The sequence below is a fragment of the Aplidium turbinatum genome, chromosome 5, assembly GCF_918807975.1.
Source record: "Aplidium turbinatum chromosome 5, kaAplTurb1.1, whole genome shotgun sequence".
In the NCBI taxonomy this organism is placed as follows: Eukaryota; Metazoa; Chordata; class Ascidiacea; order Aplousobranchia; family Polyclinidae; genus Aplidium; species Aplidium turbinatum.
In genome coordinates, this window is record NC_137476.1 from 21,693,046 (window position 1) to 21,716,688 (window position 23,643).

The following is a 23,643-nucleotide window of genomic DNA, read 5'->3' on the forward strand; positions in this document are numbered from 1 at the left end:
ATCATTAAATACTATGACTGTTTTAATTCTAAACTTATTTCGGCTTAATTCCGCATTTCCGCCTTTTAGTGTTGTCCTATGAAAATGTGTAATTAATTAGGCAGTGGCTATTTGACCGGTCATGACGTATTTTTTCTTTCACCTTCTCTTTCAAAGCAAAAGCCGAGAGGAGAAATGATTAAATATGATATCACAGTGTGCGTACTGTGCGCACATATTTGACTGGCATCTGACTGTTTGCATCTAAAAAACGTGGACCCCTATTTTATCCCCTGAACACTTCGTCCCCCGATTTTGGCCCCTGAAAAGATCAAGAGAAAAATAGAACAAAGCCGAAGTCGCCGATTAGAGTTACCGCAAGCATTTTAAATTTTCCCCCTTGAATTAATCATAGAATTTTGTTGGGCCACCACAAAATAAGATGTTTGCGTTTTCAATCCATCGATTTATGTCGGTGGTATGGCGCAGCGAATAAGGCAGTCGCTTTCAAATTATGCAAACCTGGTTCGACTCCCGGCTCCAGTCGATTGTTGATAAACATCCCTCATTTCTACCTGAAAATTAGGTGGGCATAACTGCTGAAGGAAAGGTGGCTGAGAGAAAGGAACTGGCCCCCTACTCTTGTTTGTGCTGAAGGCTTAGTGTAATGAGAACTTTATCTTATCCCCCGATGGTGGAATCATGCTGTTGTCATATTTTGTATTTTACCTTATTTTATATTGTATTCAGTAATTCTTGCTTTATTAGTCAGACCAGAACTTTACAAAACTATCTTGCGCTGAACTCCTTCAGATTTATCAAATTTTCTCGACGCTGCTACATTTCTACTTTTTTGTTCAAATTGCTTTTTTACAGTTTTATTTACTTAATGCTCGATCACCTTACTTAATATTACCGGTACTAATGGCCTGTTTTATTTACTTAATGCTCGATTGCTGTTTTACACTTTTATTTAATGCTCGATCACCTTATCAGGTCACATGAGTATTGTCACATCTCACTGATGTGTTGGCAATAAACAGAAAAAATGCAATTTTTTTAGTATGATACTTATTTAAAATCTAGGGGGGCGTGAGGCACATGACCATTATTGAAGGGGGGCTTGATAGAAAAAAGGTTAAAAACCACTGCACTACACTATTACAATCTGACGATATGTAGTGTGTTGTTCGAAAGCGATCGTTATCAATCTCTTTTGCACATTCTAAACCACTAAACCTTGCTTTTTTGCCACAGCATGGTTGCTTGTTAACTTTAGTTTGCACGAAGTACAAGCATTAGGTGAAATCATTGAATTTTTTCCTGGTGAAGTCTTTGTGACGTCTGAAACCTTGAAAGGTCGATTGTGAAAAAACACAGGTCTTATTCTTTTGCACAAAAAAAAATTGAAAAAGATACATTGAATTTTTCAGGCAATTTGCAACCCCCAGATTGAAAAGCACATTTCAGCGCCTCTTCTTTTGAAAAGTAATCTCAACAAGTTTCAAAATGTATTGATTACAGTTTATAACACTATTTTATTTCTGTAGAAATTGTGTTTTGTTTCATTGATGTCTTAAAAAGATGTCGTTGGTGAAAGAAACGTTTTGCAAACGCATGCAAAAGTTCTACAAGAACTGGAAGGTAAGAGAGGAAGAGTTTAATATTGAAGACCATTAAGTTTCTGGGCAGCCGATTTGTAGCAAGAATTGACAGCGATAGACACGTGTTTCGCCCATGAGGCTGGGCTCAACCTTGTGCTGACGGCCGGGAAGACATTTCGAATCGAATTTTCCAAACCGAAATGAAAATATCTACTTTTCAGACTACCAAAATTTTTTATTGATTTTTTGCCGATTAATTACATTCGGCTTAACCTAACGACAGCTAGCCAGCTCTCTTTACCGGTGCGGTTTGTAGGCGTCAGAAGACTGTTGTGCTGTGGATTTGCATCTATTTTTATCGTACATACAAAACATGGAACACAGTTCAACTCTGGGTGAGGCTACCGCTACACCTAGTGTCATAATTTCCGCAACAATGCAGCAATCCAATGAAATGGATGATCTATTGAGCTCCGGTGTTGAGGCGACAAATACTTCAGCATCAAGTAACCATGACAACGAACAGCTTTGAGTTGCCATAGAAAACTGATCCTACCTTAAGGCAAAGGTGCCATATAGCGATGCAATTGAATGGTGGAACAAAAATCAGGAAAAGTTCCCCCTGTTGTTTGATCTTGCAAGGAAGTATTTAGCCACTTCTGCATCCTCAGAAAGACCGTTCTCGAGTGCTGGGTTAACACGGAATGGCCCGATTCGGTGAGTTCCCTACTTGGTGAGAGCTCTATTCAGTAATTTTTTTTAAATTATTGGGTACCATAGCCTAATTGTCATTGCCGTTATAGGGTTAGGGGGTAGGGGTTACATGATAGGGGTTAAGGTCTTATTTCAACGTTTAGCGACGTTAAAACGATGTAAAAGCGGCAATGATAATTAGGCTACGGTATCCGATAATTTTCAAAAAAAAATCACCGAACAGGGCTCTCACCGAAAAAGGCTCTCACCGAAAAGGCTCTCATCGAATCGGATTCACCGAATCGAACTCACCGAATAGTAGCAGACCCGGGTTAACAGCATCAAATCTGCGATTGTGGCTCTGGTGAGCATGTAGAAGCTTTAAACATTCTTCACTGCCACAAAAACTTGCTCTCCTAGGCAGTTACTATTGTTTTTTGTTTAGTTGCCACTTTCTATTATGTGTCTTCAATAAAACCAGAATAAAAACAAAGCTTTTTGACATTTTCTGACATTAAAAAAAATTATTCTAGAATAGGTATTCTTAATTCGAAAAATTATTCTAGAATAATTCTAGAATAGCTTACTCTTCTATTTTGCCCATCCCTAACCATCCTACATGAATGCTGTTGGGAACATTTTTATCTTTAAAAATTCCTTAATTACACAGCATGTTCTGGGACTATCAGTCACAATGCACTGTGCTAATAAATTCTCCAAAGTTTAACCAAAATTGCAACAGTTGCAATGCTCATTAGGACCAAGTTAGCATGTACGCATTTTCAACAATATCGTCCATTCACAATAAACCTTTTTTTAGCAAGTTTGTTGAATGCATCAATGGGATAATTGTACCAAATCATCTGGCAAATAGATAAAATGATAAATTGATTCCGACTGTATTGTTATCCTTAATTTTCAGGTTGACTCTAAAATGTTTGTTACAAATAGTCAACAGAGAAACATTGGTTGGTTTTGAATCTGTATCCTCGGACTAACAAAACCTTGATAGGGTATTCCTGGTAGTTTTGCATACAGAGGCTTTTGACGCAAAGCCGGTTACTGAGATTGACAGAGTGAAGTTTCCGATTGTTGAAATGTTGTTGCTGGAGAATTATTCCATTCATTAGGTGCCGCTGAATGGGGAGCAGTCCTCAGAATACGTTGTCAAGCGCACACCCGAGAGACAAACCAGTACCGATTGATCTTGAAGCTTCCTCATTAGGAAACACTCGCTAACCAACTGAGCTATCAGGGCGGACAGTTATGGACTTATTTTGGACACACAAAGCGAGAAAAATGCATTAGTCTACAAAGATTATGTATAGAAAAAACTAATTAAAAATGAATTAGACATCAAACATTACAAAATGAAATCACAAAAAATGCTGTAAGAAGTGCTCACTGCACATTAGGTTAAATTGGAAAAACTTCTCAGATTGTATGAACTTGGTGTACGTCTTGTTGCAATTTTATTACAGTCCTTTTGCTGCCGTGCAAAAGGTTTGAAAGCGATATATTCAACAAATATTTTCTTTTAGTCAGAAGATGCTGACAAAGCAATTACCGGTACGTCTGCTGATTCTATATTGGTTACCATGGGAACTGACGAAGATTTAGTCTATTCTAAAACATCAGCTCTACAGGTAAATTGTGCAATAATATTAGGTACTGGTATTTCTATTTCAATTAGTATGGATACATTGGATAGATAATATTAGATATATTACATTTATTACTGTAATTTCAGGCAACTGATATAATAATAGGTTAACAACAACAAGTTAAATGTTTAGGATGAGGCAACCATGGCAGAGAGCTGCCCCTCATAGGTAGGGGTTGTTATGCAATCTTTTCTGCATTAGATTGCAGCAGGTGATACAGGTTTTGGTAATACAGCCTACGAGAAGCCACATTCATTGGAAGAAAAGTAATGTTCTTTGATGGTGCATCTTTGAGCAGAGAGTAGATATTCTGACAGCACAAAGTACGCAATCAATGGAATGACTTTACCATTGAAGTGATAATAAAACGTTTTCTACTGCAAAAGTTTAACTTTTTTAAAAGGGAACTTTTTTTACAAAGTTAAACAGTAGCCTATGATTACCATAATTTAATAATTTTTCAGACTTGGCTTTTTGGGTATGAGTTGACTGATACGATCATGGTGTTTTGTCAAGAAAAAATTATCTTCATTTCAAGCAAAAACAAGGTATGCTTGTAAAATTAATTACTTATAATACAATTTTGGTAAAGATATGTTTTCTTGAACCATAGACAAATACAACCTGGCAACCACATGACATTAAACATACCTAATACTATAAAGTGAAAGTAAACTGTAAATTACGAACATTTTCGGCCATGCACCCATGTTATCCCTTATAAATCAACAAAATTACATATAACAAGTACTAAATTATTTATAGTTCCTCCTTTCCAATGTCAGTTTACAACGTAAGTAAGTCATCATTATTAAAATTTAGTTTGATCACTCTTGCTTTTGATGACAACTTTCTTTGGAATTGACCTAAGCTTTGTTGAACCATAGAGAAATAAAACAAAGTAGCTTCAGCGGATTTAACATGATGTATTACATACACATTGCACAAATATAACATAATTAAAAATAAACTCTAACGTTTTCGACACGTACGTGTGTCCTCATCAGGAATTACGTATCTGCAATATACATAAAATGAAAATTGTAAGGTAAATTTTACTGTGCACTATAACTGTAACTTGTATACTAACGACACTCCAGACTGAAAAGCACAACTGAACGAGTGACACAGGAATGATGTGTGTGTTCTAATTGTTTGTCAAATGCCTGTAGTTTACACCTCATGTGATCTGTTTCCACCGTCTAATTTACTTGTAATCATTCCTGTGTCACTCGTTCAGTTGTGCTTTTCAGTCAGGAGTGTCGTTATTATACAGTTACAGTTATAGTGCACAGTAAAATTTACCTTACAATTTTCATTTTATGTATATTGCAGATATGTATTATGTAATTCCTGATGAGGACACACGTACGTGTCGAAAACGTTAGAGTTTATTTTTAATTATGTTACATTTGTGTAATGTGTATGTACTACATCATGTTAAACCTGCTGAAGTTACTTTGTTTTATTTCTCTATGGTTCAACAAAGCAAACTCTCTACCAAAGCTTTATCATGACCTAAGCTTGTAGTATAGCATAAGTTTGAGGCTCTCGGCATCTTTATAGAACTAGTTGGATATGCAAGCATCGGTTAATAAAAACATTTTCATAAAATGTTACAGATGCTCTTGTTTGTATTGCTCAACTGCTTGTTTTATGTTTTCTGCGTGTCAGGTCTGAAGTGTTGATGTTTATTTGCCCTTTTCCAGGTTGAATTTTTGAAACCTGCCACCAGCCTGGAACCTGATGGCTTTCCACCAATATCATTGTTGCTAAAAGACAAGCAGAACAATGTTGAAAACTTCGAAAAAGTTTTGGAGGCTCTCAAATCCAGTGGAAACGTAATATATATGTTGTTTCATTTGTATTATTTTGAACTGGGGAAGCTAGACAACTTTAATTTTAAAAACATAAATAATGGAAAATCATTAACATATGCAGGCTCAGAGTAGGAGCAGTAACATGAAATAAGAGAGGTTTCGTTTCATGGGAAAGCACATAAGTTTTTTTTTAATGTTTACATTCCCACTGAATCCACTTTGTAACGTTCACTAGAAGAAAAGGAGAAAATGGTTTGGTACAAAATTGCTTGAGTTTGCATCATCAGTGAAAAATCTTGTAAAAGGAAAAACAAACAAACGTTGCTTTAAAGTCTAAGTTGTCAAGTTTTTTAAAGTTTGTTGTATTCGAAAAATAATTTATTTTTTATTACCGTATATCTTCTGCTTCACGTGTTTCTTGAGGTTTACATGTTCCAAAACTGCTTCAGTGACATCATTATAATGATACGACAGTTCTTGAAAGATTTTTTTTTCATTTTGTCTTTTGTTGCTTGATGGAGTCTGCTTTTGACCAAACTGTGTCTGATTTCCAGGGAAAGACTATTGGAAATTTCAAAAAAGACAATTTTTCAACAAAGTTTATTGACAGTTGGAAAAGTTTTTTGGAAACAGAAGGAAAGTTTGAAACAGTAAGCACTAAGCAATCATCTTTACTTGAGACAAGTGTGTGTGTATTCTGGCTGTGTTTGCCACTAGCGATATGTGTTAGTACATCTCAACTGTGAACCTAACTTGTAATTTTCTTACAGATTTTTTCAATTTTCATAAAACTTAAAATGTATGCTTTGGAGCCATGACTTCACCTTTTTTTTTTTATCTTGCAGGTTGATGTCAGTTCCTTTTTAGCTCTCACTATGGCCCCTAAAGATGAAACAGAGATTGGATTAATGAAACGTGCATCTGCCATCACATTAGAGATATACAGCAAAGTTTTTAAAGAAAGTCTAAAAGATGTTATCAATGCTGATCGTGTGAGTGTGTTTAAATACTAATTTAATCAAGAAAGATGTTATGGTTTTATAACTGTTAACTTGACTGGGTCATTCATGGACATCAGCCTGTACCTAGCAAACTCTCCGGTGTTACACTCCTGAGCGCATTGGGTTGTGGTTTTATTGCATAAAGGTTTCTCGTCTGGACTGTCGTTGTAGTTTTGCTTCAGTTGAGCTTTTTGTATTGAAGAAGGCTTCCTGCGATTTTGTCATGTATTGGGTTAGTGTTCTTTTCATGAATTGTATCAGACCATTAGTGAGGGTGAAGCTCTTGTCGCGGACCAGTTCCATGATCATTTGAACATTGTACTGGGGGCTTGGCGAAGTGCCTTAAGTTGCTGTGCCACAGATTGCTGCATAGTGTTGCAGCCAAAAAGTTGTTCTGAGTATAGTAATCTGAAATTTTTTATTGGGTCCCGAAAACTTGAGACATTCCACGTTGCTCCAATGCAAAACAGGTTTACTCATCTCTAAAACAAAGCTTTTAAAGCCGATTACCAAATTACGATATGCAACATCAGCTCCTGAGTTTTTTTTTTTGTTTTTCACTTAATATCCAGGTAGCTTTGAATTACGTTAGAACGGTTAGATATAAAAAGATGCTTTCGAACATAAACAGGTTGCATTTAAACAGATTTTTTTGTTCTGATAAATTGCAAGTCCATAGAGATTAGAGAGTTGTGAAAAAAAAAGTATTGATTGACTTCTTGTTCACACACATAGATTATTGTATTGCCATTGTTGTTTCATCACAACGTCAATCTTTCCATTACAACATCGCAGAAAGTTAAACATGCTAAAATGGCGGAAGAGATTGAGAAAGCCCTTGAAGATCGGACTCATCTCAAAGGAGCCGATCCCAGTCTGGTCGAGACGTGTTATCCTGCCATCATTCAAAGTGGTGGGAATTACAGCCTGAAATTTAGCATTGTAAGGTGGGCTTGCCACTGCATAATTATTATTTTTAATTTGTACTATAACAAGAATAAACTATTGGATTCCGTGGTGTCTAATACACCTCTTGTGACCCGCTTCTGAACCGCAGTTACTTATTCATGAAAAAAATAGTCAAACCAATCTGTATTCAGACTTGGTTTTAATTTACTTTTAGTTTGTGTTTCTTTAGCGAATTTTGTGTACAAAGTGTTGATGATTCTGTTTACAGGCAATTCTTTTATAAAAATACACTAAACTATTCGGGAAATTGGCTTTCATTTATTTTACAACTGGTCAATATTGTGTTTCTAAATATTTTTGTTAACTTAATGTTGGAAACCCAATCAAAAAAATTCTATCACAAAATTTTATGCTTGCGCAACTGTTTTGATGTGCCATGAGTATCCTCATTCCTCACAGTCCTTAATGTTCGCCGGTGTACATATAAATATGCTGATTTTTGCCTGTTGCGGTAAATTCGAATTGGTATGTGCCGTTTAAATTATAGTTATTTCTCATCCACGGTAGCTGATGATAAGTTTTACATTTTTTTTGGGGAATTTCAGTGATAAAAACACCTTGCATTTCGGATGCATAATCTGCATGTTTGGTATCCGCTACCGGTCCTACTGTTCCAACATCGTTCGCACGTTGATGGTTAACCCAACTGAAAAGATGCAAGACACTTATACGTTCCTTGTTGATTGTGAAGAGCTGTTATTTGAAAAACTTAAACCTGGTTTGTTTCTGCCTGTTTTCTGTTATTTCTATATCTAAATGTTTTTACATATCAACACGATGTAAAGTTAGTTATTACTTTTGTTTGAGAAGTTACTGGATTTACATTGGCACAGATAAATGCTCCCTCACCAATATCGTTATTAGACCTAGAACGTATTGCAGTTAGTCCCAATCCTAATGTGCAGCACAGATTTAGGTGAGGTGTCAATTTGATGTCGAATATACTTCGGAAAAGGCACAAGTTGATGAGGATCTTATTAAATTATACTATGTGAGGTTTATGTGAATATACTGCACTTAAACTTCACGCAATATTATTTAATAACGTCCTCATCAATTTGTGTTTTTATGAATTTGATTAGATTTACCGGCATTTGACAGCTGGACTTTCAATTATTCAGATGATTGGCTACAATTTAGATATCACCTTTCTAGTGTCAATAATTTTGTCACCAGCACTGTTCTCAATGCTTTACCCCACCCACTGTCAATGTTTCAGGAGTTAAGTTGTGTGACGTTTACGAAGCGGTGGTGTCGAAAGTAAAGAAGGAAAGACCCGAACTTCTCAACAATTTAACCAGAACATTTGGATTTGCCTCTGGCATTGAATTCCGCGAGGGCTCGATGCTGATCAACGCCAAGACCCAGATTAAGGTGGAGAAAGGTAATACAGCGATTCGTGCAATGATGCAGAGTTGCAGACCCTTGAATCTTTGTAGGATGGTGTATCTGACGAGCTTTGTAATCCAAGTCTGTTCTAAAAACAGTACAAATGCTTTTGCTGTGAAAGTGGCATTTTTGAAATCGTGTTCCGTAATAGAGTGTGAACAGTATTCAGCACTACATGTATTAACAGTGGTAAATAGTTTCAAGAGTTCAAAGCTGCAGAAAAAAACAAGACACCTGCAATGTTGACAATTGTTTTCCGTTGAGGTTTAGTGATTTTGGGCGAGATTTGAAGTTTAGTGATTTTCACAACTGCAGTAGTTTCAGTTCCTAATATTCTTCAACTCCTCCACGACCAGGCATGGTTTTCAACGTCAACATTGGCTTCTCGCGACTTGTCAATCCTGACGGCGATAAAGAAGGAGATAAAAACTATGCCTTGTTTGTTGGTGACATTGTTCTGGTTGGCGATGGACCGGTCATTTTGCTCACCAAAGACAAAAAGAAAGCAAGAAATATTTCCATTTTCTTGAAGGTAAATTTTGCTTTTCCTACAGTGGTTGCGTTTAATGCAGTTTGTTGCATGTTGTTTATATTGTAATTTTTGCTGGGAATTAAAATCCCTTACAGTGTCATTGGTTTGTCCACTAATGTTGTGAAGACTACAGCCGGTCGACTGTCTAGTGTTGTGTTTATCTTATTGTTGTTTTGCTCACGGCTCACTTTTTTATGGTTGCAGAGAGTGCTAACTCTGTAAGAATTTTTTTTTTCAATTAGTAAACCTTACTTTTTTTCAGGATGAAAGCGAAGAGGAAAGTGAAGACGAAGAATCTGCCAATGAAATTTTAGGAAGAGGAGCGAGAGGAGCTCTCATGAAGGAGAAAACTCGGGTAATGGAGATATATCAGCAATTATTGCAATATCCGGGTCTGGTGGTGAAGATTTGAATTCACTGCACCACCCGTTATGCATCCGTTTTTTCATAATCCTTATCGCCTTGCTAAATTTTTATGGTTTCTAGAAATGTTCAAATTCAGTTGTCTGTAAATTGTTAATCATGGACTTTCTGAGAAAGATTCCATGTCCACGGTTTCAATGCTACCATCTTCAAAGTTAGGACTTTCATTTTTTTTTTAATTTTTAATTTATACCAAGAGCAGCAAAAAAAATTATTTAGGAACCAGTGCACCTGGAAAAGGTTATGGGTTTCTAGACTTTTGCCACCATTTGGTTTGTCTACTGTCCAATACCATCTTGGTAATGTTCTTGACTTCGTCTTTAAACGACTGGCCTGACTCGGTTTGTTTGTGAAGCACTGAGGGCGACGCTTATTTTCAATTGATAGAGCATCGCTATATAATAATAATAATAATACACACTGTTATTCAAACATGCCTGGTATATAGGGGGTCAGGAAATAGCAGATTCAGCCCAAGTTCTGTATACCAAGAAGTTAACTGTATTGATTGAAGTATAAGATATACAATGTGTGATAAATGCACAGGGAGTAAATGTGCTTAAAAAGTTGACAAGGGAATTTGGATTTCTTTACAGTAAATCAATTTGTTGTCGTCGAAATACGCTATCTGGTATGAAAGCAATTAACTAGTTTTGTATTATTTACTCCAGCAAGAAATCAGTGCTGAGGTTAAGCGTGCCAACCACCAGCGTGAACTCCGCATCGAATTGAACAAAGCCGCACAGGAGCGGATGATGAAAAACACCGGCGCTGTAGAGTCTTTGAAGTGAGTTGTCTCCTTTCTAGCCTTTTCCATCTTGGTGAAATCTGATTGTATTTTTCTTTTGATATGGAATTGCTGATTCACTCTGCTGGCTGGGTATCATCCCTATCGTCATCCAATCTCGGCTTGTTTTCCCGCTTGCTGGGAATCCTCAATATTCACCTCAGTGCGATTGTCTGGGTGCACGACATCCTGTCGCGGCCGACCTATCGCAAGGATATCTCACCACAGGGTACATCTCACCACTAAACGACTTGACGTGAAGTCCTTAATCCGATTAACGCTTCCTTATCATAGCATACCGTGGCTTCATGGACGCCGCTATAGAAGCATCTCGATAGGAAGCCCAAATGGCGCTGTATGCAGGATGAGGCGTAGGATTAAATTTGTTTATCTATTCCTCGAGTGCAACTTTACACACTGATCCAACGCACAGAAATGAAATTTACAACTGAAATCAAAATAAGTGATTTTCTATTTATTTTAGTTGGAATTTCGTGTCGTTGTATGAAAACACATTTTTGTTAAACCGTGAATATTTTAAAAACAATAAATTGACATTTGTCATCCGAACATATTAGATAAAAATTGAATGTTACAACTGAGTTTGAAGTACAAATGGCAACAATTTGTTACACTTTTATGTAATGCTGTATATTTAATATGCAGCCAAACCCAAAAAATAAGACATGGAAACACAAGTCATCAGCGTGCATTGTTTGGTTAAGGCAGGAATACACCGACAAAATAGATCAATCATATATACACTATACAGTACATAATAATAGAATAATTGTTGCAATTGGCAGTCACTAGTCACTTGCCCTCCAGTTGCTTGGATTCTTTTGGATAAATAAATCTCATCAATCATGATGATTCATGGAGGATGACATTGTTGTCAAATAAGTTTAGCTGTGAAAAACGGAGACGCAAATGGTGTTTCGCATGTCATCCATGAAAAAGAAGTGGAAGTTTAATAGATTTATTTAATTTTCAGAGCTAAAAAATCGAACGTGTCTTACAAGAACCGAGCTCTCCTTCCTGTCAAAGAACCGGATATCTTTGATTTGAAAATCTTCATCGACAAAAAATACGAAACCGTAGTATTACCGGTGTTTGGCATCCCCGCTCCATTCCACATATCAACTATAAAGGTATAGTATCTTTATGCATTTACATCTGTTTGGATGTTTAAACGTTTTCACCATATAATGTATCTTTCGATTTATGCACTAAATCGCTTGCCTCAGCGAGGAGGCTTTACTGACAAGAAATGGTTACAACTCTCACTTTTAATTTTTGCTGAAATCCGCTTGAAATTTGTTTCTGCTACAGAAGCCAAGTAAGCTACTGGGGGTCCAGAGGAAAGATCATTGGAGCGGACATAATCGAATTTCAAAAACTTTCTTAACTGCAACTGCGTTCAATTTTTTTTTTTTTTAACTACTCCTCTGTGTTATTTTCCCGTTTTGCTTCTGAAAATCCACTTATGCCTCTGATTTATGTAAATTTTGGCAGCATCGCTTCAACTACAAGATAAAAACTTCAGCACTCAACTGCCAACTTTAATACTCAGATCTTAAAACTGACGATCGACGCTATTGTAAGGATCTGCAATCTGCATGGCCAATAAATTTTCAGATTTTTCAAATTCTGTTCTGGTTAAAGTTCCTCATAAAAAAAGACGTTTTGTTCAGTTGAAGTTTAAACCGTAAAAATAAAGCTTGTTCTGCTTTTATTTATAAATTAGTATGTTGTATCGCATTGGGATATGGTTTACAAGTGAAGTTCTTGAGTATAACTTGCTTTACCACGCAGAACATCAGCATGAGCACTGAAGGAGATTATTCTTATCTTCGAATCAACTTTTTCTGCCCAGGAAGGTGCGTTATGCCATTCTCTTCTGTAATCGCGTGGAACACTGTTAAAACGTTACATAACGAGGAGGAGAGGGATTATTAATGAAGTTTATTTTTCTTTTACTTGCAAACTGCATAGAAGAACTGTATTTTACACATTTGAAGTTTTTATCCATACGCTGTAACTGAATAGTGGACTCCAGCGTGGCCGAGAGATGAAAGCGTTTCTTTGACGCTTACTGATATTCTAGCTAGCAATAGTTGCCTAGTTTGTATCGTTTCAACGTCTGGCGACATTAAACGATGAAAAAGGGCATCGTTTAGCTTAAAGAACTTGGACAAAAATTAAGTTTCTTTGCCTGCCCGTGTCTGGAAACTATAGATATGATAGAAATTGCAAAAAGGTTTTTTAGTCTTTCACGATGATGTAACCAGTTTACTCCAGGTTGATTTTTCTTTTTTATCTATCAGCTCAATCGCCAAAGACAACACAAAATTTCCCAATAACGAAGACGCCCAGTTTATCAAGGAATTGTAAGTTTCAATAATTCTTATTGTTTAGCTTTTCATGCAAATTTTTTTAGAATCAAGTAATTTTACAATGTCACAGACACACAATTGACAACAAATTAATGGTATTGAATACCCTGCAAATCTTCCTTGGTTTTCTTTAGATATATTTATTAGATTAATTATTTTTCTTATGCGGCCGCAGAGTTTTGCCGAAAAATAAAAGAGTGATGTAAAACTTGGTGCGTTGATTATTTTTTGGCGCTTCATTAGGGAGTTTCGTTCATTTCTTTTAAAAATAGAGCTTTCATAATACGTATGATTTATTGATTGGTGATTACTATGATAGTTACCTATGATAGTATGATTTATTTGTGCACATGCTCTTGCAGAACATACCGAGCTTTGGCCGGCCGAGTGCTTGGAAGGTCCGAGCCTCCCGCTGCCAATTTGCAACTTAGCTTCCGACTCATCAAAGAATTGCAGAAGAAGTTCAAAACAAGAGAGGACGAAGAAAGAGAAAAAGAGGTTTCAATCTTCATTGCGCTGTTCTATTACTTTCCTTTGCAATTCTTAACTATTTTTATGCCCATTTAACACATAACCTACTGTCAATTGCCTAGAATGCAAATGAATGAAATTTTTAAAGAATATGGGAAAAATTAAGCGAGTCAGTTCCCCAGACAGCAAAATCGGTCATTTTTACATTGATTCGACGTCTGCAATGGGAAAACGACGGATTTAGCTGTCTGAGTACGGTTGTGAGTGAAACACGACTAAATTGACCTTTCCTTGCGAAGGGAATTGTAAAACAAGATAAACTCGTCATCAACCCAAACAAGGCTAACCCCAAGTTGAAGGACCTCTACATTCGACCAAACATTGCCCAAAGACGAATGCAGGGCCACTTAGAAGCTCACACGAATGGTTGGTTTGTTTTCTACTGGCTTTGTTCATCTATTTTTCTTACTGAAGTTTCACGTTTGTTGGAATATGTCAACTAAAGATCTTATAAAAAGTGATTATTTTTAGAACGTCTTTTAAAGTTAGTCATGAAAAAAAAATATTTGAGAATTAATTTTCATCTTTTTTGTGCTTGGAAATATTCGCCGAAGCATTTCCGCTTTCGAAGTTCTGACAGCTTAAGCTTTGTACAATATGCAAGATGTCCAACCCGGTACCGCACTCAGTAACCTGACTTTGTCAGAACGAAGAAATGACACGACCAAGAAATTCTCGGAGTGTAAACTTGAGCAACTTGTTCAGCGGTACCTCGTGGATGGAATAATTCACAGACAACAACATTTTAATAAGCAGAAACTTCAGTCTCTCATTGTCTGTGACTTGGCATGCGTCAGCGGCTCAAAGCCATAATATTAAGGTTATGAAACTGTCAGGATTAAGCTTCCAAAGAAGCTTGCTCATCCCAACACCGAAACCATTCGGTGGTGAAAAGCTAACCTTGGTTTTTAACATCATTCTTAAGGATTCCGTTACACTTCTGTGAGAGGTGATAAAGTTGATATCCTCTACAATAACGTCAGACACGCCATCTTCCAACCTTGTGATCACGAAATGATCATCGTACTTCATTTCCACTTGAAAGTAAGGATCGTTTATTTGTTTGGAGCAACATGGCGTCAATAGAATCCTAAAACTTTTATGCATATTTATATAACAAAATTAATTTTGGTTGTGTGTTTAGACTCTTTGCACTGCCCGTTTCCTTTCAGCGACAATAGAAACGCGAGTGTGAATTTTCACGAAAACTTTATCTTTTCCAGAATGCGATGATGTTTGGAAAGAAGCGTCAGATCGACGTCCAGTTCTACACAGAAGTCGGTGAGCTTACCACGGATCTGGGAAAGCTGCAGCATATGAGAGACCGGGACGATTTGTACGCCGAACAGGTGCTTTCTCTAGCCGTGGCATTGTGAATATTGCTGATGTTTAAATGAACCAACCAATCGCTAAAAAGTTTGCTATGACAGCAAGTAACTCCCGGATTGGTGATTGGCTTGGTTTTTTAAGCTCATTGAATCATCACGGAACACATTGATATTGCATATGGGTAAAAGCGGTTTGTAGACTGAGTTGTAATTTTGGGACTAAGTTATAAATCCCGTGATTGGAATTTTCAGGTATTTCGTCCTCGGCTCTAACCCAAGGATTTCTTTGGTTAACAAACTTCACCTTGGGTTTTCAATTACCCTCTTTCAACTTCATGTAAGCCTTCAGCTTACCCGCCCTTCAGTGCAACAAAATGAAATCTTAACCCTCTCTTCCATGAAAATGTTCTGTTAATGTCACTAGTGAGACTTGTTTTCACATAATTTTTTGGTGTTTAAAGTCAGTGTGGCTACCTTGTTTTATCGCCACATTTTAAATTAAAACTAAACGCAGTGATTTTTTTTTTGCAAGATGTAATCACTGCATTACTATTCCACTCCACATTTGTTGATGGACCTGTTTGTTCCATGTAAAACTACGTTTGCTTTGTGCAATGTTGATATGTGGCTTTATCATTGCATCTTCCATAGGCCGAAAGGGAACTGCGGCACAAGCTCAACACCGTTTTCAAAAACTTTGTTGATAAAGTGGAAACCATCTCGAAGGGAGAAGTCGAGTTTGATTCCCCGTTCAGAGAGTTGTCTTTTTTTGGCGTTCCATTCCGCAGTACCTGTTTGCTTCAGCCCACCAGTTCAGCCCTTATCAATATCGTCGAATGGGTGAGTGTCGTATTTGTGGTCGATGGAGACATAATCCACAGTCATTAGGATGTTTCATTTTTTCACGATTTTTGAAATCAAAAATGCTTGGGGTCTAATCAGATCGGATTTTGGCCACAAACAACGATCCAAAATATTTTTTCGATTGGACGACTTTTAGAGGGTGCGCGGCCCCCCCAAAGTTTGAAAATTTGAAGCGTGGGAAAATTTGCAGGAAATATGCGATATCTCGGTAACGGAAAGTGATAGGAAGACGTGTAAGGTGTCAACTTGTGCGGAATGGCCAACTTCCTATCTGCGTTTAATACATTTTGCTACCCTATCTGCAACGAAAAAAAAGTTAATTGCAAAAAACTGTTTTTTTCATATTTTCGATGTTTTGTTCTACAGAAGCAAAACCCTTGGAACCAGTAACTACAGTGATTACAAGTTATAGAGAGCAACAAACATGTGCTATGGCATAGGGTACAAGTGTGCATCGAATGTTACACAACAATGGACTTCCTTTCACGATTGGCTTAGAATACCGTCATCTCCTATCGCACAGTGTCTCTCACATGTAAACGTTTCAGCATAAGCTACCAACACAGAGTAATTAAACAAAACAGTTGACCATGACGTGGCTGTGCAAATCAAGAGTCATACACCATGTGAACGCGAAGAAAATCATAAATTCAACAGTATGTACAATACTTGCGGACTAGAGGTACTCAAACGCAGGAACAGGGATCCCCCAGTCATGACCAGTGAAAGCAAAACAAATAAGCAACATCATGTAGAACGAAAATTCGGGCATGTTACCCAAGAATAAAAATTACTGCCGGCATGTAACACTTAATGATTATTCTTCAGCATTGCTTAAATGCACCACATGCACCAATAATCGCATTAAAGACAGCTTCACTATTAACAGAAATTTCCTTGAGAAAAGACTTTACTCCGATAACTCTTTCCATAGTTTTGTTCTTTGCTCGATCATGCGTTTGAACCAAAAACACATAACGATCCATACCATTCACATTTCGATCATCATAATGAAGCTGCAGGAAATCGGAAGCAGAGATGTCATCATCACATTTTTCTAAACACAGCTTTCTTGTTTTCTCCCTACATCTATACATGGTAGTCGGTGAGGCAGCAATATCGTCACCAGCACATGCAAGCAACTGGTCAGATTGTTGGCGAGTAGAAGTGTTTCGCCGGTCAGCTAACATACAGCTTAAAGAACTTACGGCAATTTTTCGTTTTTTTGTGTACATCTTGCCACCTGTTACTGCTGTCTTGGCGAAATCAGGATCAAGAATTAAGCCTCGTGTCTCATCTTCCGAAGACTCACTGCTGGAAACGGTTATATCAGGTGTAATCATATCTGCAGGTCTTCGCCTTAGCCTCTCCTGTGCTACCAGGCTGGAAGTTTCTGAGCTGGTTGAATAACAGCAAGATGGTTCATCTTCACTTGGTAACTTTTGCTGGTAAGAACTCTGATGACTCAATCTATTTTTTTACCCTTAAAGTAAAAGATCTGTCGCGAGATGCAGTAATAAACATCTTTCTAGCAGAACTTTGATCTTGCAAAAACTCAACCTCCTCTTCTGGGATACGGTGCATCCATTGACAGCTACAAGAAAGTCCGCCGTTGTAAAACTTCACCTGTGATGGAATGGCACATTTACACTTGCAGATATCAAACAGCTCATGGAATATACCTTCTGTCGCTCCCGTCTGTGGCTGTTTTCTTTTCTTGATTGCCTTAAATTTGTTTATGAGCAGTTTTAACCTGGTCTCAACTCGAATGATGCTTATCACCGGAAGGCTGGCACTAACCCAAACATGAACTATATCATTTATCAACTGTCCCTTGACATCAGCAAAACATGGAGGCTTCTTAAAGAACTTGGGATTCGTTTCACTGCATTGCTTGCATAAAAAAATGTAGGGGTGAAGAACGCTTATGTTTCTGGGTAGTACATTCCCTGGCAGCTTTTCAAATTTCTGCAATGTCTCACTGGCGTCAAGTCTTGTTTCTGGCATAATAGCAATTGAACTAACTACTTCTGGGTACAAATAGCCAATACTTAAATCTTAACACCTGCAATGACGATCCATGGTAAATTATACCAGCAGATGGCGAATGACATCGACTCAATCTGCAATGGGAGCTTCTCAAAACAACCCTATACATTATAACTAACAAATCTTCTTACTACAACCTCGAACAAGAATGTAGTTCTGAAAACTTAAAAAGCACAGTATAATATTCTACAAGTCGTCCACCTGCATTGTTAGATCAAAGTGCATTTAACAAAACCTTTTGTTCGTAAAAAATGTCATTTGTCATCACTGCAGTTACTGGAAGGGTTTTGCTTCTGTAGAACTGGGAAGAAAATATGAAAAAAACAGTTTTTTGCAATTAACTTTTTTTCCGTTGCAGATAGGGTAGTAAAATGTATTAAGCGCAGATAGGAAGTTGGCCATTCCGAACAAGTTGACACCTTGCCCGTTTTCCTATCTCCTTCCGTTACCGAGATATCGCATACTTCCTGCAAATTTTCCCACGCTTCAAATTTTCAAACTTTGGGGGGGTCGCGCACCCTCTAAAAGTCGTCCGATCGAAAAAATATTTTGGATCGGCTGTATGTGGCCAAAATCCGATCTGATTAGACCCCAAGCATTTTCAATTTCAAAAATCGTGAAAAAATGAAACATCCTAACAGTCATGGTTTTCGATGGTGTGTTGTTGGTATATCGCGTATTGCAGCTGGTACCCCCTTTTTTTGGACCTGTCAATCACGATCAATGAATGTACAAGCAGATCCTTATTCGATTGATTTCGCGTTGTTTTTCAAAATGTGCTTTGAATAGAATACCGACAGTCGAAAAAAGGACTTGTTTATGTAAGACACATCCAAACTGAACGACTCAGTTGGAATGTTTGCTTGTGAAGCAATTCCTCCATGTTTGTTTTTCCAGCCTCCTTTCATTGCCACATTGGACCAAATCGAACTTGTTCATTTCGAGCGAGTTCAGTTCCACCTGAAGAGCTGCGACATGGTGATCGTGTTCAGAGACTATAAGCGCAAAGTTGAAGTGATCAATTCCATCCCAATGCAGTCCCTGGACCCAATTCGCGAGTGGCTCAAGTAAGTGCGGCATCTCATTGGTTTCCCTGTTCAAAAGGGTCCTGCATCTGCTAATTTTCCAGACAGCAATTCCGTTGTTTTTCACATTTATTCAACGCCTGCAGACCTTGAATCAATGTAATAATCGACTGATTTGCTGTCTGAATTATCACTTTGTATTGTCCTTCACATCACCAATACAAATACAATTGGCTTTTTTTTAATTTCATTCCATCTAGTTCCTGCGATATTCACTACACTGAAGGAGTGCAGTCTCTCAACTGGAGCAAAATCCTCAAGACCATCACTGACGACCCAGAAGCATTTTTTGAACAAGGTGGATGGAGTTTTCTGGAGCCCGAGAGTGATGTGAGAGCTTTTAAATACTTCTTGCTTTAAGCTTTGAAATAATACAGAATATTGTGTTTTGCTTTTTCATTTCTTGTCATTCTTCTGTTTGGTTCTCGTGATGAGTTTAGTAATTAGTACTGTACCCGGCGAGAAGACACTTTCACGTGTTTCGTTCTATCAAGCAGCAAGAAAGTTTGGACCATTCCCTTCTTTTACGCTGAAAATGTATTTAGTGTTTATCTTGAGTCTTTCCTTTTTTCTTGACAACGCGATATGTTCGTTTTTTGTCCAGATAGTTCTGGTAATCTTTTCATGTGTTTCAAGAGATTTTGAGAAGTTTTTCTCGATTTTTTTCCTCACTTTAACACTTTTGGTTAGAGGTTCTGTGCATTTTGCGGAAACAACACATTTCTACTTCAATCTAGTTATTTTACGTTTCTTCGCTCAACGTCCAAACATCACGACTATTTTGCAGAACCCGAAATAGATCACTCATAACCATATACTCTAGTCTTTTATTATTAAAAATGCATGGAGAATCAGCAGAGCCCTATATTGAAACTCAATAAATACTCTAGTATTAAGTTGAAACTTTTTTCTGAGAAAATATTAAAATATCATCCCAGCCTGCCTTGCGTAGATATTTAATAATCAGGTTTTGTTTAGAATGACGCCGGAGACTCTGATGAAGAGGAAAGCGATTTTAATCCCGACGAAGATATTTCCGGATCAGACGGAGAAGATGAATCTGACAGTGATGAAGATTACTCAAGCGATGATGAAAACAGCACCGAATACGAGGATGATGGATCACTTGGTAGTGAGGAAGAAAGTGGGAAGGATTGGGATGAACTAGAGGAGGAGGCGAGAAAAGGTATTTTGAACTTTTTGTCATTGACAATGCAAGTTTGTTTTTCTACAATATTCACAGCGTTTTGATCTTGTTTGATAAATGAATAAAATTTGCGACAAAAGAAGTAAAGGACCACTGTTGTAGTCACGTGAGCGTTCCGCATGTTGTGATGTCGTCCTTTCTACTGTTCGCTCACCGAATTTAAATGTTATGTTCAGCCGACCGCAGAAAAGATGAAGAAGAGCCGGCTCCGCGTAAAAGGAAACAGGAATCTTCTGGATCTAAACCTTCCAAGAGAAGAAGATGAAGAATTCCGTTGTCCTAAGTTTCACGTCACTGCCAGGACGCCTTGTAGACGGTGCGCAAGATGCGACCATTGTTTGAAAGTCGAAAAAGTACTTTTACATTGAAACAATCAGAAGTATTGTTTTCTTACAGTATTTCGCTTTTGAAATTTGAAACTGGGCCCCTACCGACTTTCTTGCAAATGTTATCCAGCTACATAATCCATCTTTTTGCATCGATTCGACGCCGACAGACGTTGAATCGGAGTTACAAAGATAGGTTTTATTGGCCGGTATGAACTGATTTAGCCGTCTTTCTCTGAAGAAGGCAAAGTGCATTTCAAACCTTTTTTGTTTAAGATAACCACATAGGCTACTTGACTTTGCCGTATCACAGTTTGTCAAATTTCTTTCGAAATGGAGGCATTTCAAATTGCTGTCAAGTTATATGTGTTAAGACTAAAAGATGAATAAGATCTCAGTGAACTTTCAAGCTAACTTGCACGAATTGAAAGTGAAACAATTCGTCACGAAGTCTAAGGTCATCTTTTCATAAACTAGAAAAGGACACATAAAGAATTGTTATTAGAGAATGAATACATCTTGCTCGAAATCAGTAGGCCTAACCTTTTGAAATAGCATTTCTTACTGTTTATCTGGCTTTCAACATTTTTCGAGGATTTTTTAAATACATTATTAAAGCGCTGACTGGACTGCTAGTTGCTGCAACTCGACGTTTATTAGTCGGCTACGTTTGGTTTGAAACGTTTCACGTAGTTTACCACTAATTCGGTTCTGCGAGTTCAATCATTCAATCAATTCATTCAGAGCATTGTTAGCAGAATGCAAATGAGACTTTGCGCTAATGCCGACGCTGACAATGGTCAGCTACCGGTTGATATTGCTAACTTGCAACCTGAAAAAAGGATAAAAGGAAATATGCGTCATGGAGAAGCAGAGGTGAGAAGAATTTTTAAACGCTTTGGCATTGATGAAATACAGTTAATCCAAGGATTAAGAGACTTTAGTAAAAAAGTTGAAATTGTGCCCAATAATTTGAAGCCTCTCTTGACCACTATTTCAACTTTACCTTGTTCGACAGCAAAATGCGAACGTGGTTTCAGTTTAATGAACAATATTTTCACAGCTTTAAGAGCATCTTTGCTCATTGATAATTATGAGCTGTTTGATGTTTAGTAATTGCAATGGACCACCTGTGGCTCAATTTACCACTAAAAAATATGTAAGATCCTGGCTGCTAAACCACCGATCAGCTAAGGGTACTAAATTCCAAATTTGTAAAGAGGATAAAGATTAGGGTGTTTCATTTTTTCACCATTTTTGAAATTCAAAATGCCTGGGGTCCCATCTGGTGGTATTTGGGGTAAAAAGTTTACACCCCAATTTTTTTTCAATTATGACGTCATATTGAGGTGGTCTACGAGGTTTGAAATTTTTGGGCCTCAAAATCTCGAAATTTAGCCGTATCTCCGAAACCGCTCATCATAGATCGACAAAATTAGTATCAAAATGCGCAGAAGGGTCGGTTTTCTATACTTGATGTAGAGAATATTAAGGTCTATGGGCTTCAGAAAAAAATTATTTAAAAAATCTGAATTTCGGTCTATTTTCTCCTGATGAACAGAAATCAGGTGATCAAGATAAAAGTTGTTCTGTATTTTTCCACTCTTGGAAGCTGTTATTGCGTAATAATAATAATAGTTAGGCTTCAGTACTGGGCTTGTCTAATCTTGCTATCTGGTTAAGCAAAGCCCCATCTTGCATTGCTCCGGGACCCTTCTTGGCGCCGTCCACAAAAGAAATGACATGGGAAAGATATATTTCGTTTATGTGGAACATGCATTTAAGGGTATGAATATCATGACCAACTTCATTATTAAAATAATTGACCAGTCGAGTATTGACTCCGGACTTTTTTCCTGTGCTGAGAGCAGTCGTATCAGCCATGACTGGATATACTCGGGATAGGTGAACTTTGCAAGCCTCCTGGATGATGGTGTCAAAAATCAGTTCTGCAGTGACCGACACACTTTTGGGAAAAGATTTAACAGACGCACACTTTTCATATCATCAACAAGTTGGCCCAAGAAAACGTATCGATCTATTTTATCGACAACGTGCCCATCATAACATAACTGCATGGCAGAAGCTGAGTTGAGAAGGTTCTCACTTTCCATCACAGATTTTTCTCTCGTTTTTTGTCGCTGGCGCGGTATACTGTCGAAGGTGATGCAGTTATTTGATCTTTTCCAAGAACGGACCTCATAAGATCTTACTGCTGGCGTACCGAAGTCATCCTACGATCAGCAAGTACACAACTTCTATCATTTATAGAAAAAGAATGTACTTTCTTGTATATTTTTCCCCAAACAGCTGGTTTCAGAGGCTCGTATTCCTTATCATCTTTTCAATTCATATCCCCATCAGAGTCGCTTTCGCTACTGTGTAGACATCTAACTACTTCATTTTTTTTCTCTGTTTCAAACATAGTAGTGCCGATGCTTTGGCAGATTGTATGCCAGAAGTGCTAGGTTTCTCTGTTTGCTAAGCACTGGAAGACCAGCTTTGTTCCATATGCCAACTACATCTTTCAGCAGTTCATCTTTCAAATCTTTGAAATGGGGTATTTTCTTCAAAAACTAAGGATTAGTTTCGGCTACTTCCACAAGTAAAAGTAGTGACTGACTATATCTGAATTAAGGGGAAGCACATTTCTCTCCAATTCCTTGAAGTTTTGCATCGACTTCCTAATACCTGACCTTAATGCCATAATGACACATAATCTAAAGCAGGTGATCAGCATACCTCTTCCTCAACGGTTACATTAATATTATAATTGTGATACCTTCAAAATTACCATTTCATCTCTTGTAAAACGAACAACGACTATTATTACGCAATAGCAGCTTCCAAGATGGAAAAAATACAGAACAACTTTTATCTTGATCACCTGATCTTTGTTCATCAGGAGAAAATAGACCGAAAATCAGATTTTTTTAAATAAATTTTTTTCTGAAGCACATAGACCTTAATATTCTCTACATCAGGTATAGAAAACC

General features: G+C 37.4%; 1 protein-coding gene across 1 annotated transcript; it reads left to right on the plus strand.

The window, feature by feature from the left end:
* Window positions 1–1,527: 1,527 nt before the first annotated feature.
* LOC145769880 (FACT complex subunit SPT16-like) lies at window positions 1,528–21,271 on the plus strand. Its single transcript, XM_082581421.1, has 24 exons — window positions 1,528–1,623; window positions 3,818–3,922; window positions 4,405–4,488; window positions 5,650–5,781; window positions 6,315–6,410; window positions 6,606–6,752; window positions 7,557–7,708; window positions 8,276–8,448; window positions 8,950–9,114; window positions 9,476–9,651; window positions 9,914–10,006; window positions 10,746–10,861; window positions 11,856–12,012; window positions 12,677–12,741; window positions 13,189–13,251; window positions 13,620–13,755; window positions 14,028–14,154; window positions 14,714–14,832; window positions 15,012–15,137; window positions 15,768–15,956; window positions 18,927–19,096; window positions 19,315–19,444; window positions 20,093–20,300; window positions 20,498–21,271. Exons 1-24 carry the CDS (start codon window positions 1,564–1,566, stop codon window positions 20,584–20,586), a joined length of 3,078 nt encoding a protein of 1,025 aa, XP_082437547.1. The 5' UTR covers window positions 1,528–1,563; the 3' UTR covers window positions 20,587–21,271.
* The last annotated feature ends 2,372 nt before the right edge of the window (window positions 21,272–23,643 follow it).